Below are 27874 nucleotides of genomic sequence, written 5' to 3'. Positions count from 1 at the left end.
TGCAATTTCACACACTTTCCTATCACTATCCGGTTAGCAGGATATGACACCCTGTGATGTCACTGAAGTTCCCACTGGCAGTGGCAGAAGGGCTAATTAACCCCCTTTTACAGATGGGGAAACAGAGTCAGAGACGAGAGCTGGCTGGTGAGCAGCAGACCCAGGGATTCGGAATAATCAGAATTATTGAACGTTGGTGAGCCAGGGGCCCAAGAGGCATCCTAGCCAAGCCTGCTCATCTGCAGACAAGGACACAGACGCCCAGAGAGGGGAAGTGTGGTGCCAGGAGCCACGGGCTAGTTAGCGGCAGGCCTGGGACTAGAACCCACCCTCCCAGCCCAGAGAGCCTGCAGGGCACCGCCTTCTGCGACTCACCTGACAATCCACGCTTGTTTGCAAATGGTTTGCTCTCGGCAAGGGGCACCCGGGCCAAGGCCGCCAGCTCTGAGATGAAGCTCTGCTCAGCTTCCTGGATGCAGAGAGAGAGGGTCAGCTGGGCCTCCCCCTGTCCTACTCTGCCTCTAAGTCCCCTTCCACCAGAATGAGGCTGACACTGAGAGTGGTTGACAGGACTGAGTCCCCGAGTGGAGGACAATCCTGCAAGCAGCACCCGGAGGGGCCAGGAGCAGCAGGGGCAGGTGTGGGGGGGCCTCACCGCCCATCCTCGCTCACATTGGCCCATTTTACAGGTAAGATCACTGAGGTGAGTGGGGCTCAGGAAGAGCCAGCTGCAGAACCAGGACGTGACCCACCTCTGCCTAACTCTGGAGTTGGAGCCCTCAATTGCCAACACCATTATTCAGCCAGACAGACCTTATTCCACGACTCACTCACCATATGACACAAGGCAGTGACACATCTCTGGGACCCTCAGGTTCCTTATCTGTAACTGGGACCCTGAGAGTAACCTGCTCCTTGGCAGTTGGGTTGGGGGACATTGATGGTGCATGTAGAGCTCTCGGCTCAGTGACTGACTACAGCAGACTTGGTAAATAAACGTCAGCCACCATTACTGTCTGATCATTGTCCCAGCTGTTACTGCCACACTGGTGGTGAAGCCTCATAAGGGGCCAACGCTCCACTCAGTGCTTCCATTCTGGAATTTTTTTTTTCTTAAAGGCAGGCACTTTGCGTCACAGCCACATCTAATCTCACGCGGATGAGCCTTTCCTGTGAGGAAAGCTGGGCTTCCTGTACGTTCTGGGTGTGAGTGGGAACCTCGGTCCCAGCAGCCCTGCCTGACGTCGGCCCCGGCCCCGAGGGGCGATGTGGCGGCAATTCCCACCCAGGACGACGCTCCCTCCTCTGGCCCCGCAGACACGCAGAGCAGTGGTCGGGGCCCGGCCCCGAGCTGGGCACCGCAGACGGGCGGGGGGGGGGGACCCCAACTTCACAGCCCAGCGGCGAGGCTGACGCGTCCTCAGCCAGCGGGGGCCGAGGGGGTCCCGACCCGGGGCGGGTGGTCCTCGCACAGGCTCCAGTGCTGACCTGTGACCACGAGCTTGGCCCTTTCCCAGTGGAAGAAAACTCCGTAAACCACGGCCCGCTTTGCGAGGGCCCATTTCTGAGAGCTGTACCTGTAGCTGGGTCTCAAGCTGGGCTTCCAGACGGTCCAAAACCCTCGCCTCCTGCTTCCGGGCATCCAGGCGGATCCGCTGGTGCACCGTGAACTGGGCCAGGAACCCTTTCTGCTGCGCCAGCATCCTGGAGGAAGGAACGCAGGGCGTCCGTGCGGCCCTTGCCTCACCTCTCCCCAGGGCCCGCCGCATCGCGGGAATCGGTGACTGACAGCCGTGCCCTCGGAGCCGGGAGGAAGGCTGGCCACTGCAGGCACGATTTGCAGGACACAGCCTGAGTGCCCCCACTAGCGGCCGACTCACAAAAGCAGACGCCGTCTGGTTAACACCTGGGAGTTTACAGAATCTCGCACACACGTTTTCACTTGCTCCTGGACTGGCTTGCTGACCCCAGCAGGACCGAAAGGAGAAAAGCTTGTGAGAAGCTCAGGGGGACGGGGTATCCCTGAGGCCCTCCAGCTGCAAAATAGTTGAGCAGCAAGTGGCAGCTTCGTATGAGAAAATAATTTTAACCCTGGGTGGTGGCTGGGGGATAGTTTCCTGAAAGGACCCATCTTCACTTAAAATGTCAGAATTGCCCCAGCCCCTCCCTTGTAAAGCAGAAGCCTTGTTTCCTAGGATGCAGAGTCTGAGAAATCCTGAACACGGCAGCCTTGTTACTGCATGTGGCGGAGGACAGAGCTGGGGCTGCAGCGGGGACCTTGACCTACAGAGAGCCCCACCTCCTTCTCAGGAGCAGGGACTCCTCCCCTCCTGTTTTGAATACCCTCCTCTCCCCAGCCAACCTTCCTCTGGTCCTCAGCAAACAGAAATATTCAATACCACCCACTCCATCTCCATTCTTTTCAATCTTTTGTGACTGATTCTCTGAAAGAGGCTGAATGTCTAGACCTGAAGGCAGAAGCCACCTTTAGCATCAACAGGCAGCTGTCCATGGAGTGAACCTGAAGGCACAAAATTCCACTTGCTTTTGCTTCATCCTCTTCCTTCTACCAGTAGTACCATTCCCTTCTTCTTTATCATTGTCTAGCAAACTCCTATTCATCCTACAAGACCCCATCATCCATCACCCATCCATCCATCCACTCATCCACTTATTCATAAAAGTATTTCTGGGCTTCCGGGTGCTATGCTGGGTTTTGAAGACACAGCTGTGAATAAGAGACTCAGTCCCTGGCTTCCTGGGGCCCCACTCGGAGCTGGATGGGGATAGATATTGAACAAACACAGCTGAGGTCAGTGCTCTACAGTACTCTCTCTCACACCCTCAAGGAGGTGGCATTACTTTCCTGGGGCGGCTCTAACAATGACCACAAACTTGGGGGCTGAAAACAATAGAAATTGATTCTCTGATGAAGAGCCTAGAAACCTTCAGTCAAGGTGTGGACAGGGCCATGCTCCCTAGGGAAGCTCTAGAGGTGAACCTGCTCCTTGCCTCTTCTGGCAGCTGCAGGCAGCCCTTGGCTTGTGGCTGCATCTCTCCAATCTCTGCCTCCTTCTTCACATCATCTTCTCTGTGTGTGATCAAATGTCCCTCTGCTTCCTTGGTCATTGGGTCCAGGGCCCAATGGGACAACCCAGCATGATTGGGTCCTTTCCTCAAGATCTTCAACATAATGACATCTGCAAAGACCCTTTTTTCCAAACAAGGTCACAGGTATACGTTCCAGGGATTAGGATGTGGACATAGCCTTTGGGGCCCCCTTTCAGCCCACTACTGAGGCTGCCTGGTGGCTTCTTGCTGTGAGCAGCCTCCACCCCCTACCTGCTCTGTCACCAGTCCTGGTCACTCCCGGCTGTCATCCTGCTGGTTGGTCTGGCTTCCCCCATGGATTTGGCTCTTGGAAATTCTGGGAGGTGACAGGACTGCACGGCAAGGGCCTGGGGGTCAGGGGTTGGGCTTCACCCTCAAGGCCGGGGGAGCCCTGGGAGGGTCCAGGAGAGTCTAAGACATCGGCTGCCTTGTGTTTCACACAATGCCTGGCTGCAGCGCAGGGAGCAGAAAGGATGGGACCACACAGGGGTCTGGCCGGAGGCTGCAGTTCTAAGCCAGGAGGGGAGTGACAAGGACTTGCTTCCAAAGTTGCACAGACACATGCAACATTGTAAATCAACTCTACTTCAATTTAAAAAACAAAATCTAGTAGCCATCATTAAAAAAAATCTTTCAAAATAGGTATTTTAAAAATATCCATTTCCAGAAGCAGGGAGGTACAGCTCAGTGGTAGAGCGTGTGCTTAGCGTGCACAAGGTCCTGGGTTCAATCCCCGGCACCTCTACTGAAATAAATAAATAATAGACAAATAAATAGAAAAGCTCAATTACTCCCCCTTTCATAGTTAAATTCAAGTTCAAACATAAGGCGTCCATGAGCTTAGGCACCCGTCTAGGTGACTCAGACCCCTACAGCCAGGTCTACAGCCAGTCCCTCCCTCCACAGGGTGCCCCGAGGGGCAGCAGCCCTGAGCCGGGGCAGCAGCCCTGAGCCAGGGCACCACCGGGCGGTCCCAGCACAGCCTCTGTCCTCTGTGAGGACTGTCAGAGCGTGGCTCTCCTGTCCTGGGGCCCAGGATCCGCATGTTCAGCAGGAAAGTCAAGTGAGACGGATGTCCCCAAATCTGAGAACCACTGGACCGTAGTCTGATGGGTGTACGACAGTCAGAGCAAGTCTCAGCCTCAACCCACAGGCAGGGCGTTTGCTGAGGCTGTTAACGGCAGAGGGTCTATGGAGAGGATGCTGGACTCGGCCTGACCTGGAGGATGCCGCGGTTCCTGCTTCCTAAAGGAGCATCAGATGAGGGCGGGGCTTGCACTGCGGTGCGGAGCCCTCCCCTCCCCCCGTGGGGCGGTGGCCCTGCGGCTGCTTCTAGTTGGTGGGATGCTCTACTTAAGCAGGGGACCACCCCCCCGCCCCTGCAGTTGTGGTCCTGCAGCGCCCCTCCTCCGTCACAGCCCCGACGGGGACTTCCCACTGTTTCTGCTTGTCCATTCCTCCCTGGCTGTGAGCTCCTGGCTGGGAGGTGCTGTCCCCTGCCTAGCTCAGGATCTGGGTGTGTGCTTACAGGGACACGCTGGTAATGAGCTCACATCCCCTCAGCCCACTGGTGGCCGTCTGCCCTTCGGGGGACAGACTCCACGTACGCCAATGGTTTCTTACAAGCACCTGCAACCAGGTCTCAGGGCTTCTTTTGGCCATGGGGAGGTGGGTAGGGGCTTGGCTCAAGGATGGCTGGGAGGGCTGGCGAGTTAACACCCCCAGGGCAGACTCTTAGCCAGTGTGGAATGAGGGCTGGTAGACAAATCCCCTATTTCCCTCGCCCTTTGCTGGTGTAATTGGAAGTTGTTCTACACAGAACGTCCAGACTGGGGTTGGGCCTCAGTTGCCATGGAAACCCCTCATTATCACAGGCCTTACAGGCTTTTCTCCCATTGTGGTAGGCCACACAGCGCCCCCCCCCCCCCCCCGGGTGTGCACGCCCTAAGCCCTGGACCACGTGAAGATGTTACGTTACATTGCAGTCAGGACTTTGCAGGTGTGATTAAGGTTATTGACTTAAATTCAAGATTAGCCTGGGGCATCTGGATAGGTCTCAATCGCCGAAGACCGTAAAAGCAGAGAAGTTTCTCCAGCTGGGGTCAGAGAGATGCAGCAGAAGACATTCTAAGTGTGGGCAGGACTTAATGCAGCGAGATGCAGAGGCCGCGTGCAAGGACCAGAGAGAGGCCTCTAGGAGGTCAGGCAGGCCCAGGTGACAGCCACAAGGAAACGGGACCTCTGGATTCTGCTGACAACGTGAACAAGCCTGGAAGGGGTTCCTCCAGAGCCTCCAGTGAGAGCCGAGCCAGCTGACACCTGGACTGCTGATCCGGGAGATAACATACCATGTGGTTCAAGGTTGGTCCTTGTCAAGGCAGCAGCAGGAAACCGTCTTCCTCCTCCTTTCCTCCTCCCTTCCCTCCTCCCTTCCTCCTCCCTTCCCTGCCCCCTTCCTCCTCCCTTCCTCCTCCCTTCCTCCTCCCTTCCCTGCTACCTCGCTATGCTTCCTGGGGTCGCCTCCCCAGTAAACGATCTTCCCCTCTGTCCTCAGCTCAGGGTCTGCCTCTGGGGGAACCCGAAGTACAGATGGGAGGGAGGTGCCCTGTCAGGGCCACGAAGAAGACCAAGACCTGGAAACAAAGCCCCCACTGCACCTGGACGTGTGCCCTTGTGCCTGGTCCCTTCTGGGGGCCGCGTGTAGAGGGGGAGCCGGACAGAGGCTCGGGGGCTTCCATGCGGGTTGGGTAGGCAGATGATACCCAGGTCAACGGCCGAATGCATGCGAGGTCAGAGTGTGACAGAGAAACGTGTGATGCACAGGGGCCGGGGATGCCCGCCTGGGTACCCACAGACAGCAGGGAGACCTCACCTCCGATGCACGGCTCCGGAGGCTCCCTGAGCTCCACCTGCCATCTGGCCCTCTGAGGAAGCGTTGCCGAGTTCTTGCTTTTTCTGCAGCTTGTAATTTTCCATCCTCTCCCCTAGACCATGAAACACACAATGATCAAGGTGCGTGTTTGGAGGATGGACGCAGTGCCAGGTCTGGGCCGGGTGCTGGGGTGCGAGGATCAGCAGGACAAATGGTTACCAGCCCCCGCGGTTCACCCAGGGAAGGGCTTCGTGTGCGCGAGGGTGCCGCGGCTTCCACACACCACATGCCCTGAGGAATGTACCCCGACTCTCCCTGCAACGGCTCAGCCTGGCTTTCTTGTAAGAATCAGGAGAAAAGGGAGCTGAATAAGAGTTAACACTAAGAGGCCACCACAAACACCTCAATCTCCACACCAGAGAGGAAAAGCCACTCACCACGCAGAGCTGAGGCGTGTGGTGAGCCCTGCAGCCGTGGGTGCTGAAACGGGTGCTTTCCAAGGAGCTGGGATGTTGGGCCTCCCAAGTCCGAGGTGCACTGGCCTGCATCTCAGAACATGCTTATACTTAACTAGCTGCTACACTTACCAAGTTGCATTTAACTAGTTGCCCCACTGACCCAGGTGCAACACCTGCCTAGCAGTGCGGTGTCAGCAGGCCGCTGACCTCCCTGAACCTGAGCCTTCTAGAGCTAACAGAGAGGTTTCACCTGAGGATCCCCAGGGCATGGCTGTCTATAACTCTTAAGTAAAAAAGAGTTGCCTGAATTTAAAAAAAAAAAAGAGCTCATGTGATTAAGTTATGTCACTTCAACGCATTTGCTGAGAAACCCCCTCCCTGGAGTTGGGGGATCAAGAAGCAGGAAGTCAGAGCTGGGAGGATGCACAAAGGGAGAGCCCACCCCGAGCCTCACAGATGGGGAAACTGAGGCCCAGAGAGGGGACGTGAACACCCCGGTTCCCGAACGTTCTGCAGAGGCGATCAATCTCGTCTGTCCCCTGCTGAACGCGGCCTTACGTTGGAAAACCACCCTGAAGGATCTGTGGCCAGCTGGCGTATTTCTGGCTTTGCCCCTGATTTTATTTGAATGTAGGGCTTACCTTCCCAGGCAAGGGGAAGGTAAGAGTGGCAGACAGCTGCGCTCGCTGAGACGTAATACTCATGGAAGACCGGCCCCAGGACCCACTGGCCGTCCTCCGTCCAGAGACCTCGGACAACCCAGACAAAGCCCAGCAGAGAACGTGGGACCCCACCCTGTTCCAAAGCCCCAGACGTGGGAAGGGATGTTACAAGAAGAGGCCTTAAGAAACTGGCTTTTGTCTGTTACTACACGATGTCCTTGCTGGCCTGGGGATGTCATCCGCTCCATCTCCCCGGTGGCTCCTTGCGAGACCCCACAGGGGAAAACCGTCTGGGTCTCAGGCACGTTGTGGGCCACCAGGCGGTCCTTACTCACGGTCACTGTGACAGCTTTAATTGAGGGCGTCTCTATCTCTTTGGCCACCAGAAAGCCCAGAGCCCTGTCACCTCTAAGCAGGGATCTGATGACGTCTGTCCCAGACGATGGCCTATCCCTAACTCCATCCCACTGTCCTGTCCTTGTCCTGATTCATCTACTTTGAAAAAACCCTATTTACTCCAGGGACATGTTTCTGTAAGTGCTTCTTCAAAAGCCTTTTGGGGCCAAGGCAGAGGATAACTACGTACATAAAACAGTTAAAAAATTGAATTCCCCCAGGTAAAATTTGAAACACCTGATGCTTCATTCTGTCCCGAACTAAGAGCACATCTGGCTGCTTGTGGGCAGGGCCGCCGCCGGGGGTACCATACCCTGTAGGGTCTTCAGATGCTGCAGCTTCCTCTCCTCGTGGTCCTGCATGGCCCTCCCAATCTGCTGGTAATACGCGTGCACGAGCTGGCCGACGCCTGCGCTGGTCACGTAGACGCTCTCGGTCGCCGCCTCCATCAGTGTTCCCTGCAGGCAGGAGGAGGACTCAGCAGGGAGGACGCACGCAGAGCTGGCCGCGGCTGACACGGCCCCCTGCCTCCCCTGGCTCTGGCTCCCATATTACACCCACTCCCAACCTTGGCTGGTCAGGGGCAGGCAGAATGCATGGCTAGTGTCGATGATCTTATTTCCCTTGGGAGGGATGGTCTGAGACTGGCTGTGTGACACAGTTCTGGCCAATGAGATGCAATACTACAAAAAGCCTACTGAGGACCTGCCCTTCCCGAACATTAAGGCAAAGCTTTGGTGTGGATGAAAGACTTTGCTGTTTCTCTCTTCCTGCCTGGAACGCAGACTTGATGTCTGGAGTGGCAGTGGCAATTTTGAGATCATTAGGCAACAAACCAACACCCAGAATGAGGGATCAGAAAGACATCGCCTGGTCCTTGGTCACATCACAGAGCCTCTGCGCCAGCCTGGAACCACCTACTTACCCATTTCTTGTAATGTAAGATCAGTAACTTCTATTTATTTGAGTACAAATTTCTGTTACTTGCAGTTATAGGCATTCCTCAACGATACAACTTCAGGCCCAAAGCGAGGAAATGTGGAGACGCCCCATCATCGGGGACATGTGGGCTGTGCATGGGCCAAGTCACCATCTTTTACTTCATAAAGTCATGACCAAAAGGCAGGTTCAGGAGCCCTCATTTCAACAAACACATACTGAATGGCTCCAGGCTTTGGGCAAGGAAAACACCCACTGGTTATCGAGTGGCGGTGCCTGAGTGGCGGTGCCTGAGTGGCTGGTTATGTCCCAGTACTGAGAAATGGGCCCTCATTTGCAGGTGTGGACAGAAGCTGTGGAGGCGAAGAGGGTGGTGGCCCAGGATGCAGAGAAGGTGTGAGCGTGTCTTCTCGCTCCCCTGCTCCTCCCTGACTGTGGCCGGTTCTCCTTCCTGCTCTGTCCACATCCACGTCTGACTCCACCCGCCAAGGACTCTGAGCTGTGGCCTTGCACTTCCAGTCAGGAGCTCCCACGCAGACCCCAGGCTGCTGCTCGGCCCTAAGCTTTCCTCTCGTGCACGCCTGCCCACCCACCCCGCCCCAGTGCCTCTTGTCCCTCAGGCTCCCCAGGCTAGGTTGGCTCGCACCTTGAAGCCATCCGTGTCCTTGGCCCGGCTCCTGGATGCCGCGGTCCTCGCGTGCCCCAGCAGTGCCTGCCCGATGGCTTGCTCTGTGTGCTGCTGCAGGAGCTGCCCGACCCCCTGGGCCTCGGCCACGAGCTGCTGCTGAAGCTGCAGCCGCACCTGCTGCGCCTCCTCCTCCAGCCTGCTGGCCTCCTCCAGGACGCGCGCCTCCTGGAAAGTACAGGGCAGGGAGAGGTGGGCGCCCAGGCTGCAGCCCTGCAGAGATGCTCTGGCCAGGACCATGACCAGGATGTGGGGTCAGCCTTGCTGGGGTTCCAGGGAGACTGGGAAAGGGATGGAGAAGTGGAGGAAAGTGGGGACTCCGGGCTGGCAAAAGCCACTACATAGTGGATGAGCCTGGGTATCTTAAAGACCCCCCAACGCATTTATTGGGCATCAATTGTGTGCCCAGTGCCATCTGCGGCTTCTCATATGTACAAGAACTTCCTCATTCTTCCAGAACACAGCGAGGCCTGAACACCAGGAATGATGAGGACATAGAGGCTCAGAGACGTTAAGTAACTTTCTAAAAGTCACACAGAAGAGCTGGGTTTTGAAGTCACATCTGAGTCTGAGAGTAATCTGGTACATCATGGAAGCCAAGGCAGGGAAACTGGGGCCCAGAGGTTTCCTTTCGTTGTAGGAATGAGTCGGAGAAGGCGGTGAGGGGAGTCAGAGGCAGGGCAGGAAGTCCTGCGTGCGTCCCCCCAAGCCCTCCTGGGCAGGGCAACAGAGGCTGTGAGCTTGTCCCTCCCCAGTGGGTCAAAGACATCAGCTACTCCTACAGCTCAGCGGCTCCGTGAGACCTGGAGTCAGCCTGCTTGGGTTAAAATCCCAGCTGTGCAATTTGCAAAGTCTTTCTTTCAATTTGTTAAGACCTTAAAACAGACTACGGAGCCCTTTTCTCCCAACCCCCAATGATGACTCTACCTGTCTGTGCCCTGACTTCATACGCTTTTTTAGTGTAACTCTCATGATAATGTACACTAGAAGCTTTGGGCACAGGTTGTCCCCTGACAGGAGGCTGCCATTGTCCCCACCACACAACAGGGGGGCGGGTGGGGGGCGGGGCAGAGCTGAGTTTCTGGCTGACCGGGCTGGAACCTGGAAGCTGAGGATGCAGCGCTCCTGCCTGGGACGGGCGGGGGGCTGGTGCACATCTTACCAAGGCTCTGAGCAGCTGCCACTGATGCTCGTCCAGACACTGGGAGGAGCCCTGCTCCAGGGCGTGCTGTTCACGCAGCTCCTGGAGAAGGGTCTTCTTCCCGGACAGTCTCATCTGGGTCAGGGTGGTGATGGTGCTGCCGCGGAGAGCCAGCCGCCGGATTGCTGAGCGCAGGAGCAGCTCATGCCCCTGCAGGATGCACTGCGTGGACCTTTGGAGAAAGTGGGTGGGGGAGCCGGGGGTTGGTCATTGCTCTTGGCTTCACTGAGTGTGACGGTTAATTTTATGTGTTAACTTGACTGGGCTCCGGGGTGCCTGATGTCTGATCAAACATCATTCTGAGAGATTCTGTGAGGGTTTTTCTAGAGATTAACATTTGAATTGGTAGACTGAGTAGACTGTCCTCCCTAATGTGGTGGGCCTCATCCAATCAGTTGATGGTCTGAAGAGAAGAAAAGCCTTCTTACTCACAAGTAAGAGGGAACTCCTCCTGCCCAACTGCCTTGAATGGGTCGTGGGTTTCTCCTGTCTTTGGACTTAAACTGAAACACTGGCTCTTCTTGGATCTTGAGACTGCTGGCCTTCAGACTGGAGCTTGAACCATCAGCCCTCTTCATTTGTCACGTCTTCAGACTTGGGAGTGAAACTATATATTGGTTCTACTGAGTCTCCATCTGCAGGTCTTGGGACCTCTCAGCTTCTAAATCTCTATCTATATCTACATTTACTGGTTCTTTTTCTTTGGAGAATCCTGACTAATACCTACCAAGAAACACCCCAAACAGTCACAGCCCACAGGGAGCCTTTCCAGAAGTGGTTAAGTTGGAATTATCCTGTCCTCTGCTGACCATCCTCTCAGACATGGGTGCTTACCTCGGTTATATTCAGCAATCTGTTCTTTTATTAATCTTTTCAACCTTATCACATCTGTCCCAAGGTTCAGATGCATATATGCAGCTGCCTTCAGTACATCTCCACTCAAATTTCTTACATAAATCTCAAAATTAATACTTCCAAAACTGAAATCATGAGCTATTTTTGAGTTCCCATCTCCATGAGTCAAGTAGAAAACCTTGGTCCACCAGAGAAGCTCAGCATTTGGTTTTATAATTGCAGTCCTTTCTGACAGCCCAGAAAGCTGAACAGAGCCCTGGCAGTCTGCTTCCCAAGGAGGAGAGACCTGGCAAACACCCCAGGCTTCCAGCTGGGGGCCCGCATCCTAGGAATAAGGAATCGCCCCTTGCAAAGACCTCACTTTGAATCAGATAAATTCACAAATGGAGTGGTTGATCTGCCACTGTCTGAAATCCCTACTAGAAGTAATTCTCTCTGGAGAAAGATTCCATCACTCAAAGTCTTAAATTATCTCCACAATTTTTAATAAGAGTGTGCAGCATTCAATAAAAATGATTAGATGTGCAAACAGATAAGACCTGACCAAAAATAAACAGAAAAAACAGACAACAGAAACATACCCACAAGATATTGGATAATCAGCTATGATGAACACGTTTAGGAAATTGAATGATAAGATGAATTTTAGCAGATAACTGAAAATGATGAAAAAACTAAAATGGAAATTCTAGAACTGAAAACACAGTAACCAACATTAAGAATTCAGTAGATGGCTTAACAGCAGATAAGACACAGCTAAAGAGAGAGTGAACGGGAAGACAGCTCAAAATAACCATCTAGACTGAACCACAGGGAACAAAAGAATGAAAAATACAGAACAGCATGTAAGAGACAAATGACATAAGGTGAAAAGTTCTCATAAATGTGTAATTGAAGCCCAGGAAAAGTAGGAAGAGCACGGACAGAAGGAATATTTAAAGAGATAATGGCTCAGAATTTTCGAAAACTAATAAAAGACAGCAAATCACAGATTCGAGAAGCACTGCAGATTTATTCAAAACAAGCAAGCAATATATGCACACACAAAATAACCCACCTCCAGTTTAAGCATATCATCATTAACAGACGAAAACCAAAGAACAAAAGAAAAATTTTAAAGTAGCCAGAAACAATTGAAATCAAAAGATAAAAGATTATCTTTAAAAGTATTTAAAAGATAACAACTAGACTAGGATTCTATGCCCAATGAAAACATTCCTTAAAAATGAAGACAAGACAGATATTTTCAGATAAACAAAGCCTAAGAGAATTTGTCACTAGCAAATCTAAAACAAAGAGATCCTCCATGCAAAAGAAAATAATGCCAGATGGAAACTTAAAGATACAGCAAAGAATCAAGAGCAACAGAAGGGGTAAATCTAAATAAATACTGATGGCATAAACCAAAAATAATATCTCAGTGAGTTGAAAATATAGAGAGATGTAAAATACCCAATAAGAAAAGCATAATCTGTGAGGGAGGAATAAATGGAATTAAGGCGTTCTTAGGTGTCTGCACTGTCCTGGAAGAAGGAATATATTAACGTACATTAGATTGTGACACATCAGGGATGCAGTTCAAAATCTCTGAACCATTAAAATCATATAAATAACAAGCCAAAAGAGAGATAAAATAGGAAATAATAAAATAACTAATCCAAAAGAAGGGAAGAGAGAAGAGAAAAAGGAATATAGAGCAGGTGGGACAAACATAAAACAATTAGTAAAATGATAAATTAAAAATCCAAATACATTACCAAGAAGTTTTACATTAAATATAAATGGATTATGTATTACTACAATGAAAAGACACAGGTTTTGAGGCTGGACAAATCTTTTGATTGCTCACTATTGTCCTTAACACTGCTCACCAGTTTTTATTCACTTGTTTTCATCTTCTTCTGATGCTTTCCCTGTATTATTCAATAATATAGCTATCCATCTGCTTCTTGATGTATACAAAAAATAGTTTCCTGGAAAAGGCTGGGCAACTAGAAAATTAGTTATATCAAAATAATTTTTCTCCTATGAAATAAGGAAAATAAGTAAGCTTGCTGAAAAATTATACCATACTAATAACTATATAAAAACATTTAAAATATATTAAATGTATTAATAAATGGAGAATGATTGAAATGGGCACAAGAGGTCTTTTTTGGGGTGATGGAAATGTTCTAAATTTGGATCACGGTGATCAGTGTAGAACTCTGTAAATTTACTGAAAAGCATTGAATTGTACACTTAATGTATGTAAATTGTACCTCAAAAAATATGTCTAAAAAGTTTTTACAAAAGACAACTCTATGAGGTAGGTATTAGTAGTCCCATTTTATGGTTGAAGAAATTGGGGGTAAGAACTAAGTCATGTGCCCACATCAATTCTGACAGCAAGCTTTCATCCACGGCCTTCTGTTGTCACTCTATTTCACAGCTATAGTTACAATTTGGTTGGTCTCAAACCATGCTGTCAGGGAGGCAGGAAGGCAGTTACAACATCCACCTTACAGATGAGGACACTGAGGCTAGCATGGAGTCTCACACAGGACACAAAGCCCCCACCCTCCAGAAAGCCACACTCACTCTTCACTGAGGCCGCCAAGGTGGCCCAAGACTCGGTGGATGATGCTCTCATGGTCGTCCCGCAGGTGTGCCTGCAACACAGTGGACAGTGTGTGCTCCTCCATCCACACCTAGACCCCAGGACAGAGGGACAGGGGTCAACTCAATTTCATTTCATTCATCATTACTTTGTTGGATCAAAGTTTTGTTTCTTATTTTTAAAAATCCCCTTCTCCTTTGATTTAATTAAATTCTCTCTTATACTTTCTTCTAAAGTTTTAAAAAATTTCCTATTTGCATGTACATCTTAAAGCCATTTAATATATATTTTCTGTGGCATGAGGAAGGGATTTAATTGTCTCTGGATAAATGGATGCTAATTGTCCCAGCACCATTTATCTTTTTTATGACTGGCCTGTCGACGCCACCTTGTCTGATAGTTTCCATATGTACATGAATCTCATTCCAGACTCTTTTATTCTGTGGGTCTGTCTGTTCATTTCCGTACCAATAACTCCCTGCTTTAATTCCTGTAGTTTATCGCAGGACTTCACCACTGCTAGGGCGAGTCTTCCCAGGTTCTCTTGTATAAAACTGTCTTGGCTGTTCTTGGTTGTTTTTCTATACATGTGAATTTTAGAATCAGTTTATCCAGTTTGGGTAAACAACTCTTGGATTTCCTTGTAATTTGATTGAATTGCTAGATTAATGTGTAGAGAATCCCTGTCTTTCCAAAACTGAGTTTTCCTATCCAAGGGTCAGGCATTTCTCTCAATTCTTTCTTTATCCCTTCAATAATGTTTTATAATTAAGCTCCATCAGGCTCTTATAAACATCAGTCAGACTTATTTTACTGGTCACCATGTAGCTTTTATTCTGAAGAAAATCTTTATTTCACTATTGTCCTCTACTGCTTTGAAAGTTACCTTCTATTCTATTTCTATTCCTTCCATAGTTTTACATTTTTGACATATATTCCTGTCTCCACAAATCTAAAGTTAATCAGCACTTCTTTTACCTTAGGGTTTATGACTGTCAGCACGTCCGAAAATTCCTTATCCCTTATCCCTTTGAATATTATCTCTCCTCCACTCTCTCCATCCTTTCTTCCTAGAATTCCTGAAAGATTGAGGAGGTCCCTCCAGGACCTTCTCATTCTGTTCCTGTCCCTTCACCGCTCACATTCTCTATCTCTTTAGCTCTCCTGCTGTATTCTGGGCCACTCTCTCACACGTAGCTTCTAGTTCACACACTGCGTCTTCAGCCATATTTAATCTGCTGTTTAACTCATCCATTACATTTCTGTTTTCTCAACTATAATTTTATTTTTTTTAAGAATTAACTTACTTTTACTGAAGTATAGTTGATCTACAGTGTTGTGTTAGTTTCACGTGTACAGCAAAGTGATTCAGTTGTACATAAACATATGTGTAGATTCTTTTTCAGATTCTTTTCCATTATAGGTTATTATAACATAGTGAATATAGTTCCCTGTGCTGTACGGTAGGTCCTTGCTGTTCAATCTGTTTTATATATAGTAGTGTGTATTTGTAACAACTATAATTTCCGTTTGCAAAAGCATATGGTTTTTCGTCTGCTTTTTTCAGCATGTCTCGTTTTCATGCTAATCATTCCTTCTGTTGTTTTTTAATGTTTTAAACATAATTCCTTTTTAAGCTCTAACAGTCTCTTCATCTGAATTCCTTGGTGCTGGTTGTGGTCTAAGCTTGGCGTGCACTGGCCATGCTGGCTCTCACCTGTGGTGTGTTGTTCCTTGTGTGTTTTGTAATTTTGGATGTTAGCTCGTCTTCAGGAGGCTTCACCTGTGAAAATGCTGTGAGGTCCAAGGCCACACAGCTAATACATGAAAACGTGGGGCAGAGACTCAAACTTAAGTCTGTCTGTCTCTAAAGCTCCTCCCTGCCTATCTTGCACCACGAGGAGAAGCAGGCACCTGGAAACATGTAGCTGGCTTGTGTTACACCAAGGACCCAGTCACCAAGAGGAAACTCTCACCTTCCCACATGTGTGGCTTTTCAAAGGGCTCTCCCTCCAGCAGCCTGGAGATGGCCGTGCTGCGTGCGGGTGGAAGGCAGAAGCCCAGACCTCAGCTCCCTGGGCCTGGCGATCATAGCGCTTACACTGAGTCCCACAGGATCACACCGTGCCACCCAGAACTTTTCATTAAACTCAGTCTCTGGCTCCTCTTGGGAGGAGTCTCAATCATCTGTCGAAGTGCTTGGGAAACCGGAACATTCTAGAAAATTCTACACAGTCTAGATTTTCTACAAGGTAAATCAACATTGTCACTAAGGGCCATGAGGGTCTTCGGTGTGCATTTTGAGAACACAGTTAAAAAAACTAGCAACAGGATCCAAAGATGCTGAAGAGGACAGAGATCGTCAGACTGGAGGGCACCTGCCACTGTCACCACCTTCTTCAACATTAAAGAAGGCAGGTTTGTGAATGCTTAAATTCAGAGGCAAAAAGCTGCTTCAGTGGGCTAGAGTGCTGGCCCTGTTCAGTGCTACCGGGTCATTTTGTGGTTTCCAGTATGTTTACTCTTTGTTTCAAATTTTCACTTACTAAGGAGAGGAAGGGAGAAGGAACCAGTGGTCGGTGCATGGCTGCTACACGCTAAGAGTTTCAAGCACTTTCCTACTAACAGTGTGGATTTACAGGTGGGGCAGGCGGTACAGCCAACAGCTGAGGCAAACACTGGAGGGCTGGGGCAGGGAGGCACTGCAGATTTAAAAGCATGGTCAGAGCAGGCTTCATGGTGAAGGCGGGACAGGAGAAAGACCAGAAGCAGGAAGAGCGAGGCAGGGGCGCCCAGGGAGCTGGCAGAGCACAAGGACACGGGGGAGGCTGGCGTGGAGCGAGCTCGGGGAGACAGCGAGGAGGCCAGAGGACAACCAGGTCCTGACACGCGGGACCGTGTAGGGCACGGCGAGGACGCTGACTTCCACGCTGCATGAAATGAGAAGGGAGTTTCGAGCAGAGAAATGTCACAATGTGACAGTGTCTTTTACCCAATCTAATGTGCCAGTGATTATGAGATGCAGTTATTCTGGGTACCAAGTAGAGACAGAAATCACTGCCAATTAAATTAAGATGCAGCTCAATTTCAGAGACGTTAAAATGTTATTAAAATCTGCATCTTAAAAATGAATGATACAGAATATGTTTTAGAAGTTATCACTCTGGAGCAGGGATTGGCCAAGACGGCAGAAGAGGAAGGCGCCGGGCTCACTCTTCCCACAGGCACATCACATTACAGCTATTTACAGAGCTGTACCCACTGATGAGGAAGACCAGAAGACTAGCAGAAAGCATCAACAGCTACAGGTAAAAAGAAGGAACCACAACGAGATGGGGAACGGGGAGCATCACGGTTAGTCAAGTCCCACACCTGCAGGTGGGAGACCCATGAGCAGGAGGTTGATTACAATTCTAGAGGCTCTCCCCAAGGAGCGAGGGATCCGAGGCCCACACTGGGCTCCCCAGCCTGGCGGTCCTGCACCAGGAAGATGAGCCACCAGGTGTTTGGATCTGAAGGCCAGCAGGGTTTACTTTCAGGAGACCCAGAGGGCGGTGGGAAATAGAAACTCTGCCCTTACAGGGCGCACACAAAATCTCACACATTCCAGGACCCAGGGCAGAAGCAGGAATTTTTTTTTAAGATTTTTTTTTCTGTTTTTGTTTTGGGGGGGGGACGTAATTAGGTTTACTTATTTTTGAAGTGGAGGTACTGGGGATTGAACCCAGGACCTTGTGTGTACCAAGCACGCACTCTACCACCAAGCTATACCCTCCCCCAGAAGCAATAATTTGAAAAGACGCACCTGTTAATCTTGGAGAGCTTCCCAGAGAGATAGCAGGCAACTGGAGCACAGCCCAGGACACAGACACTGGCAGAAGCCATTTTGGGAGCTCATTCTACCAGGCGGACACTGGTGTGGGTTAGCCCCATTCTGGGGGCCTCCCTTCAGCCCACCAGCTCGTCAGCACCAGGGCTGGGACACTTCGGGCCAAGCAGCAGCGACACAGCCCCACCTACCAGCAGGCCAACTGGCTGAGGACTCCCTGAGCTCCAGCTGGCCCAGGACCCGGCCACCTAAGGACTCAGGACCCTGCCTCACCCACCAGCAGACCAACACCCACTCAGGGACCCCCGGGGCCCTGCAGCCAGAGACCCCAGGACAGGACCTGGCTCTGCCCACCAGTGGTCTTAGGTAATTTTTTGGATATGTCTCCTCAGGCAAGGAATACAAAAGCAAAAATAAACAAATGGGACTAAATCAAACTAAAAAGCTTTTGCACAGTGAAGGAAACTATCAATGAAATGAAAAGGCTGCCTACTGAACAGGGGAAGACATTTGCAAAGGATATGTCCCATAAAGGGGTTCATATCTAAAATATACAAAGAACTAACATAAATCAACATCAGAAAAACAAACAACCTAATTAAAAAATGGGCAGAGGATCTGAAAAGACATTTTTCCAAAGAAGAAATACAGATGACCAACAGGCACGTGAAGAGATGCTCAGCACCGCTAATCATCAGGGGAATGCCAAATCAAACCCGCAGCGAGGTGCCACCTCGCACCTGGCAGAGTGGCCATCATCAAAGAGACAACAAATAACAAGCATTGGTGAGGATGTGGAGAAAAGGGAACCCTCATGCATTACTGGCGGGGATGTAACTTAGTGCAGAAACTGTGGAAAACACTATGGCGATTGCTCAAAATATTAAAAATAGAACTACCTCTGCAATCCAGCAATTCCACTCCTGGGTGTTTATCCACATAAAATGAAAACACTGATTTGAAAAACTATCTGCATCCCTATGTTCACTGCAATCTTATTTACAATAGCCATGATATGGAAGTAAACTCAGTGCCCATCTATAGAAGAATCGATAAAAAAGATGTGATATATGCATACACACACACACACACACACACACACACACACACACACACACACACACAGTGGAATACTACACAGCCATTAAAAAGAAATGAAATCTTGCCATTCATGACAACATGGACAGACCTAGAGGGTATTACACTAAGTGAAGAAAGAGACAGAGAAAGACAAATATGGTATGATTTCACTTATATGTGGAACCCCAAAACAAAACAAATGATCGAATGTAATGAAACTGAAACAGTGATAGATTAAGAGAACAGGTGGCTGACAGAGGTGACAGGTGAGGGAGATTAAGAGGTACAAACTTCAGCTGCAAAATAAATGAGTCACAGGTATGAAATGTACAGTGTAGGGAATATAGTCAATAATTAATGTCTTTGTATGGTGACAGGTTGTAACTAGACTTACCATGGCAATCATTTTGAAAGGTACAGAAATATCGAATCACTACGTTATGTAACAGGAAATAACAGTGTTGTAGGTCAATCACACTTCAAAAACAAAGAAGCAAACCAACTTATAATAAAAAGACACCAGATTGCGGTCACCAGAGGTGAGGATGGGGGAAGGAGGAACTGGATGAAAGCAGTCAAAGGGTGCAAGCTGCCAGCTGTAAGGTAAGTAATGCTAGGGATGTAATGTGCAACACGATAAATGTAATTCGCACCACTGCATGTTATATACGAAAGCTGTTAGAAGAGTAAATCCTAAGAGTTCTCATCACAAGGAAAACAATTTTTTTTCCTTTTCTTTAAATTTGTATCTACAAAGATGATGGATGTCACTGAACTTATTGTGGTAATCGTTTCATGACGTATGTAAGTCAAATCATTATGCTGTATGCCTTACACAGTGCTGTGTGTAGATTATATCTCAATAAAACCGGAAGAAAAAAATTTTAGTGAAAGCATCACTCTGGCTAGGGGTTAGGAGTAGACTTCAAGGGGTCAGTGGATTCAGAGACACCAGAGGGCCAGCTGTCATAGAGATCCAGACGAGAGGTGTGGTGGCATTGACCAGGATACTCAGAGTGGAGGTAATGGAAAGAGGTTACAGTCTGGATCAGACTGAAGGTAGAATCATGCAATTCCCTGTCAACTGGATAGAAGCTGTGTAAGAAAGAGGAGTCAAGGATACCTGAGGTTGTCTGTCCAGCCGAATGGAAAGATGGAGAAAGACAGTGGGCAGAGCAGGAAGGTCAACAGCTCTGTTTCAGACACACTCAATTTGCCTGCCTATCAGTCATCTAGATGGAGACCACATTAGAGAGCTGAGTTCAGGAACGGATTCTGAGCTGGGGATATAAATGTGGGCATTGATGGTCCTCGGTCCAACAACCCCGGAGGAACTGAATCCTGCCAAGAACCACAGAGCAGGCTTGGAAGCCACTCTTCCCTGGTCCAGCCTTTGGATGAGACCCCAGCTGCAGCCCTGACTGCAGCCTGTGAGATTCCCCTAGGAGAGAACTCAGCTGAGCTGTGCCTGGATTTCTGACCCACGGAAACTGGGACAGAAGAAGTATGTGTTGTTTGTTTTAAGCTGCTAGTTAGGCAGGTTGTTACGCAGAGAGTGTGCAACTGGGTGAGATCACCAAGAGACTGCACATAGGCAGAGAAGAGGACCACGGATTGCATCCAGGGCTCTGGTGTCTGGACATGAGGGCGATGAGAAGTAATCAGCAAAGGAAACTGAGAAGAAGCCACCACTGAGGAGGCAGGACAAGCAAGACAGTCCAGCGAGGGTTTCAAGGAGGAGGGGAGCCCAGTCTGCCCAACGCTGCTGCCGAGGGCTCAGCACAGGTGAGATGAGGCCGGGCGAGGGCGAGCTGCCTGGAGTGGGCTCCAGAGAGCGCGGGAGGAGTGTGAGGAGGGGAGCCAGGCTTCAAAACCTGCTGGACGGACTCTAGCGTTGGCGTTCTTCACCTTCATGCCACAGACTGCATCACCTGCTGCACTCCTTGTTACAAATGCAGACTTTTGTGTGATGGTGCGTGAGTTTCCTATTGTTATTGTAACACATGACCACAAACTAAGTAGCTGAAAACAATGCAAACATATTATCTTAGAGTTCCGGAGGTCAGAAGTCCAAAATGGTGCTCAAGGCGGGTAAAATCCAGGTGTCATTGGGTCTACATTCCCCTGGAAGCTCCAGGGCAAAATCCCTCTCCTTGCCTTTCCAGCTTCGAGAGGCCACCTGCATTCCTTGGCTTGTGGCCCTTTCCTCCGTCTTCAGATCCAGCGATGGCTGGCTGAGTCTTTCTCACATCGCATCATTCTGACACCACTTCTCCTGCATCCCCTGTAATGACCCTGGGCCCACCTGCATAATCAGGACAATCTAGCCATCTCAAGACTCTTAACTTACTTCACATCTGCAAAGTCCCTTCTGCCACGTAAGGTAACATATTCACAGCTTCTGGGAATGAGGATGCGGACATCTTTGAGGGGACGCTGAGCATCCTTCTGCCTAACTCAGCAGACTGGGGAGAAGCCCAGAAACCTGCGTTAGAACTGATCACACTTTGAGAATCAGCATTCTACAACTTATTCTAATTGTGTGACTGATAAATTTCACAAAATTTAACAATTTTCCTGAGTAACAGGATATGAAATCATCAAGGCCTTTTGGATAGAAAATACATGGAAAATGCAATTCATTGAGTGTGTGTTTGATTTTCCGTGAATAGTTTTGTTGGTGCTTTTCTTCTCATGACTAAATATTCCTCTGACCCACAGAAAGTTCATCTCTCATTTGTACTATCAACAAGAAAATATGGAAAGTAAGAGAGAATATGGATCTCTAAGTACCCTGTGGTAATTTAAGGCAATTAAACAATCAATCAGTAAATTAACTATGACACACACACTCTGAGAAACAGTCTTGGGTCATACTTATTTAATCAGTTGATGAGGCCATTACCTTTCCTGCTTGCCTCTTGCACGCAGAACTGCCCTGGAACTTCTGCACCAGCAAAGGAAAATTAACCCGCATGCATACACTCATAAAGTAAATAAATAAATAAAAAACCTAGAAGTTATGAATCGTCTGATATCTGCTTAAAATAAGACTCATAACTAGAGGGTTTTAGATGAATCAAGGGTGTTTGCCTAATAATTTATCAGAAATGAAACCCTGGAGTTTTTCAATGTCAATGTCATTAAGCGATTAAACAGATACTGTGCAATCGGTCTTAACCTGCATTATCTCACAGCCCCCGTTGGGTATTTTAATCTCTATTTTTCACATGAAAGCTGAGGTTCTGAGAAATTTAGCAAGTTGTGCAAAATCAAAGTTGTGGGTCAGTGAACTGGCTAAAGTCACCCAGTCCTTTAATGGAGTTGCTCTGGTTCAAACCCAGGTGATCAGTTTCCAAGGCTAGAAGCCCGTCTGCAAACCACAGCTGTCTCTAAAAGACCTCACTCCATTTGAGGAGCCAACATCAGACTCACTTGGTGAATTTTCCAAATCACCGAGGCCCAGGTTCCCCCTCTGTTCCCAGAAACTAAATTGTATGGCCTGGGGCCCCGGATTGGTATGAATCACCTTCATTACATCCCTGGGTAGAATACAGGGTCAAGGTAACCCTGCAGTAATTTCCAAAGCTGCACCATTGTTGCTGGAAAGGCAGCCAAGTTTTTCTGAGCATTTGCTATAACCCAGTTACTGTGCTTTGAACGAGGAAGTGAAAATAAGAGAAGCAGGGCTGTTGTCCTCCAGAACATACAGCCAAACGCAGGGGACCACGGGCTACCGATGACAGGGCAACACGATGCCGCCGACGGAGGACTGGAATTAACTAGAAGGAGGTCTAACAAATCAGACAGGCAGGAAACTAGGCCCTGCGCCTGCCCCGCGGCTGGGAATAGCCCAGTGTTTGCATGAGGCTTTCCTTTATTTATTGGTACTTTGGACAGCTCCCATCTGTTCTGTTCCGTGCATCCGTTGTGTATCTTTTGTAACTAACTGAACACTCAGCGTAAAGAGACAGGGTGTTTCTTATAACAAGCACCCAGGGCTGGGCAGTCCAGGGCTGGGCAGTCCAGGGCTGGGACAGTCTGCCTCTCTGCCCCCACCCCGGGCACATCAGCCTCTGTTCTGCATCCTGTTCTGCCTGTAAGTCAGGAAGGCGGGCGCACCTCCAGGCCTCCTGTACGTGCTCTAGGCAGGAAGAATGGGAATGCTGGTGAAGAGGATTTCTCCTAGCAGCACCCGGCCCTTGTAACAGGGGAGAGAAGCCCTGTGCAGGCACCACACCTTGTCTCACAGCCAGAACTGCATCACTCAAAACACCGACAGATACCAGGATACTGACCACGTCACTTCTAGAGCCTCTAGCGTGCAGGAAAGCAAGAGAGATAGGAAATGCGGGCACTTTTGTGTGTCACATTTGGAATTTTGACAAGTTTCAGGATTTTAAGAATAAAGTTGACATGCATTAATTTCCTGTAATGCATTGCCGCAAACTGTGACTTAACACACATTTATTATCTTACATGTAAGTTCTGGAGGTCGGACGTCTGAAGTGAAACGGAACAGGCTGTGCTCCTTCTGGAGGATCTGGGGGGGATCCATTCCTTGCCTATTCCAGCTTCTCAAGGCTGCCTGAGGTCCTGGGCTAATGTCCGCATCACTCCAGCCTCGGCTTAGGCCATCACACCTCCTTTTCTGACTCTGACCCTCCTCCTTCCCTCTTAAAAGGACCTTTGTGATTATAGTGGGCTTACTCACATAATCCAGAACACTCTCCACATCTCCAGATCCTTAATGTAATGGCACCTGCAAGGCCCCTCTTGCCCTGGTAGGTAACATATTCACAGGTTCTGGGGACTAGGATGGGGGCATTATTCTTTTGGGAGCATTATTCTACCTACCGCGTATGTACATGGTTTTAATAATGGAATAGACTTTCACTGAAAAACAGGAGTCCTGTGTGTGCAGCTCCTCCCCGAGTCCACTCCCCTGAGAAACGCCTTCTGTCGTTTATTTCTATTGTTCTCAAGCACAGACTTTGCTGCCTTTGTTGGATCAGCTGAAGGCATTATCTACTGACTTCCTATCCCACCAACCTTGGTGGGCGGTTGTGAAAAGTTGGCTACCAGAATCTTGGCAAAGCCCCTAGCACAGGCACTAGGGGATGCTCAGAGGGGAAACCTCTCATTATTCTTCCTAAGTTAAAAAAAAAAATGCAGACTCAAGACCCACGTTTACAAAATGCTGCACCTGCTTCTCTTGCTCCAGGAGGTCTTGGAAGAGTTTCCACTGCTGATTCCGGAAGCGATCCGACTTCCCCAGCTGCCGGGCGGCGTTCTCCTGGGCCTCCTGCCTCAGGTATTCACACTCCGCCTGGGAGAGGTTGGTCATGCGGGGGAGCGTCTGAAGGAACAGGGCGTCCACGAACTTCTGGAACGTTTCCATGGTGCTGCGGTACAGCTCCTGAAGGATGGAGTTATAAGTCATGTCCTCAACCCGGGCAGGGCCGTGGGCTTCCAGCAAGACACAGAGGAAATCCAGGAAAGGAAATTCTCAGATCACGCACACACGCGCACGCACACACACACACACACACACACACACACGGAGTCGCTGCCTTCCAGCCCTCTCACCCCCACCCAGTCAAGCCCCAGCCCCAGCCCCAGCCCTGCCCTCCTGCCCCAATGAGCCCTCCATCACTGGAGTCTCCTCTAAGCCTCCACCCAGATTATTTTCACAACCCTCACTGGTCCCTCTGCTCCCCTCGGCCCTCTTCATTGAGGCGAGCTATCTGCACAAGCACAGAGCTTTGGGTTCCAGCTCAGTAACTTGGAAGGTCTATCTTTCCATCACAGTCAGAGTGCTTCTCAGGGTTTCCAGATGGTCCTGCCTCGCTTCTCTCCATTCTTTTCCCTTCAGCCCACTGCCCGCACTCCATTCTCTTTCTAAAATTGTATGTTTTTTAATCATGAAAACCAAAAACCCATAAATAATAGTATATTAAACACCTCTGAATCCACCACTCAGTTTTCCATTTCTTTTTCAGATTAAAACAGTAAACATTATAGATTAAGTTGGAATCCTTTGTTTTCCCTCTGCTATTCTTTTCCATTCCCTCCCAGCCTCCTCAGAGACAGCCATCTCCATGAATTCATCATCTCTGCTTCCAATTTGGATTTCTATACTTTCACCGTATTTTTTGTCCATAAATGTGGTTTCTGATGTTTGTGTTAATTCACATAAATGGCATCTCATTGCACGTTTCATTATAGAGATGCTTTTTCAAGCCTCTCCCCTGGCCCCACCTCCAGGCACTTTCATACCTTAAACGGACTCCTCTTCACCCTGCAAAACCCCTGCAAAATAACCCCTTCTCTGTGAAGTCCTGCCAGGGCTGCTCAGACTAACATGGGCATTTCTGACCCGGGCTTCCACAGCTCTTTGGTTTGCCCCACCAGGGCATCAAAACTACAATTTATCTGTCATCCTTTCCAGACCACAACTAACCCAGAGCAGAGGCTGCATCCTACTCAGATCTGCATCCATGTCTCATATCCTCCTGGACCAAGCACCTGGTGGCAGTTTCTGAAAGCATCATGCAGCAACATGATACAGAAGGCCCACTCCCCCGTCTCCATCAAGGACCTCCCCACACATGTTCCAAACTCAACTTGAGGTCTCCCCTTCTGGGAAGGCCTCCTGACCACATATATTTTTGTGGTCACTGGCTGTCTGATTGTCCTTTTCATGGACTAGATCATGAGGTTTCTTAAAAACAAAGTCTTATTACATTAGCATCTGTAGGGCCTAGAAAAGCACCTGGCAAATATCAGGTGATAACATTGTAATTGTTAATAATTACAAATCCTTACTGTGCGCCAGGGAGTGTGATAAGCACTTTTCTTGTATAATCTCATTCATCCTTCTAATAGTTCAATGAAGATGTTCTATTATAATTACCATTGTTCTATAGATGAAGAAGCTAAGACCCAGAGAAGATCAGTAACTGGACACTTGTAGAGGGTGGGTCCTGGCTGTTAGACTATATTGGACTCATGCTCTTAACCTGTATGCTCCAAGGACAATAGTTCTTTTTTGGGAAAAAAATTCTCAGCTTTTAGCTTGGCATACCTAGGTCAGAGCTGGTGTGCTCAGTGGATGTAAGTTAAACTCAAATCAATGTTAATTAAACCCGATGGATGCCAGGCTTTAAAAAGCTCATGACCAAGCTGAAGTTTGCTCAGGGTAAAGTGATCATGATGGGGCACAAGGACACACCCACTTTTAAAGGGTTTAGAGATCCCACTTTTGATAGTGGCCAACCAGGTAATTTGAACCCATTCTTCCCACTGAGGATGAATTTTTTTTTTCTTAAAGCTAGACAAAATGTTTATTAAATCATCATTAAAGTCCCGAAGAGCTAACAAGGTAGTGTAATAGGAAAGAACAAATCTGACTCCATATTAGCTCTGTTCCTTTGGCTCTAACCCTGTGATCTGTTTCCTGGGCTCAGTCATGCTGGTTTGGCACCTTTTGTAGAAGAATCTTGCCTAGAGCTTGAAATATACAGGCAAGCCCATTCTCAAGGCTCTGACCTTTAACGGTATTAATACTTTCCTATTCATATAAAGATAAAAAGTTGCAGAATAGAAAATAACATTTGCCTTGTTAGAGGTTTATAGGGACACTATGACCCGACCCACGTGGACAGCTGCAAGAACAAAGGATTCTGACACCAAGAAGTTTGCACCAACCAACCACAGCCTGTTCCTTTTTTAGAATAAAAGGAGCCTGAGCTCTGACTTGGGGAAGATGGTTCTCCAGGATGTTAGTCTCCCACCTTCTTAGTCTGCCAGTCTTTCTGAATAGTTTCGTTATTCCTCGCCCCAACACCTCGCCTCCTGATTTACTGGCCTGTCGGGTGGCGAGCAGAATGAGTCTGGACTTGGTAACAGTAGTGCAAGTGCAGGGGCCAAGGTCTCAGAGAAGACACAAAGACAGAAATGTGTCCAGCCCTTGGGCTGCATGAAGGGGTGGGGTTGGGGGTGGGGTCAATCCAGAGGACAGCTGCACGGCTGAGTGCACTTCTGACCGCCTCCAGCAGCTGAAGGGCCAGAAGGTGGAGCTCATGGCTCCCCGTGGGTTGGGGAGCCCACAGCTGGAGCCCAAAAAGCTGCAGCAGAGAAACATGAGTGAAATGGAAGAAAACTAGTTCAGACTGGTTTAAATGGACTGCAACTTGGAGTCTGTTCATGTGGAGATCCATGATATTTCAAGTCCTGACCTTGAACTAAGGTGACTCTGGATCATGAGAGACCCAGTCACCTAGCAGAAGCAAAGGAAAATTCTCTTTGGAGGAAGAGAACATAATTCTACGTTTGAAAATGATTTTACAAAGGAATATACAAATGTGAGATAAGGCATACAATAAAAAATAGACAGGTACATGAGGAGACAAGAACACAAACAACAGGCATGAAAAACGCGCCCACAGGTGGTCCAGAGAGTGCAGTTACAAGACATGGACTTTGAAGTATTGATGCTTACTGTGCTCAAGAAGTTAATAGCCACTCTTAACCCTTAACGCAAAAAGCTGGGAATTATAAAAAAAGCAACACTACTTAGTTAAAAAAAAAATTAGAAATTCTGGAATTGAAGGACGTTGTCCGATAATAAGAACCTAACGTATAGATTTCATTGCAGTTTAGATGCAGCTGAAGAGAGAATTATTGCTGGGAGATAGATCAGGAGCAAATCCAGGACAAAGTCAGGAGACACTGAAGGATGGGAAATATGGAGGAGATAAAGCTAAGATACAGTGAGCAAGTTCGACAAGTTCAACTGGATTCCCAGGAGGAAAGAAGGCAGAGTCCAGGCAGAGTAATATTGGAAGTGATAATACAGAAGTGTATCAAAACTGATGAAAGAAATACAGAGATGAGGAAAGTGAGGCTGCACCCGGACGTGGAGAAGAGAGGTAAGTCAGCTCACACTCGGGGCCCTGGCGGTCAGGCTCCGGGTCTCATGATGTAACCAGGATGCTCTCTGGTAATTTTTTTTTTTAAACAAAGAACAAATGAATGAGAGTATCACCAGGACCTAATAAACACAAGCTCATTCTGTGTTACATTAATAGCAGATAAAAGTCTCTAATGAAGAAAGCACTTTTAGGGATTAAGGGAATCAGTTCACGGTACCAAAAGGTTTAATTCACCAGAAAGATGCAAAGGT

At 48.7% G+C, this 27874-nt stretch overlaps 1 protein-coding gene across 13 annotated transcripts in view; it reads right to left on the bottom strand.

The window, feature by feature from the left end:
* EVC (EvC ciliary complex subunit 1) overlaps window positions 1-27874 on the bottom strand; it is a 67037-nt gene that overhangs the window by 1272 nt on the left and 37891 nt on the right. For 7 of the 13 annotated variants that reach the window (XM_074350505.1, XM_074350512.1, XM_074350549.1 and 4 more), the window contains 8 exons: window positions 23876-24106; window positions 13760-13869; window positions 10286-10496; window positions 9085-9291; window positions 7813-7957; window positions 5984-6095; window positions 1578-1704; window positions 376-469 (listed from right to left, as the gene is read on the bottom strand). In XM_074350505.1, coding sequence (XP_074206606.1) covers window positions 376-469; window positions 1578-1704; window positions 5984-6095; window positions 7813-7957; window positions 9085-9291; window positions 10286-10496; window positions 13760-13869; window positions 23876-24106 — 1237 coding nt within the window. The remainder of the gene's footprint in view (window positions 1-375; window positions 470-1577; window positions 1705-5983; window positions 6096-7812; window positions 7958-9084; window positions 9292-10285; window positions 10497-13759; window positions 13870-23875; window positions 24107-27874) is intronic. The other 6 variants (XM_074350516.1, XM_074350560.1, XM_074350567.1 and 3 more) reach the window with 3 other exon arrangements.

This window comes from Camelus bactrianus, chromosome 2 (assembly GCF_048773025.1).
Source record: "Camelus bactrianus isolate YW-2024 breed Bactrian camel chromosome 2, ASM4877302v1, whole genome shotgun sequence".
Classification (NCBI taxonomy): Eukaryota; Metazoa; Chordata; class Mammalia; order Artiodactyla; family Camelidae; genus Camelus; species Camelus bactrianus.
The sequence above is the reverse complement of the archived record's forward strand: the minus strand, read 5'-3'. Positions and strand labels throughout refer to the sequence as shown.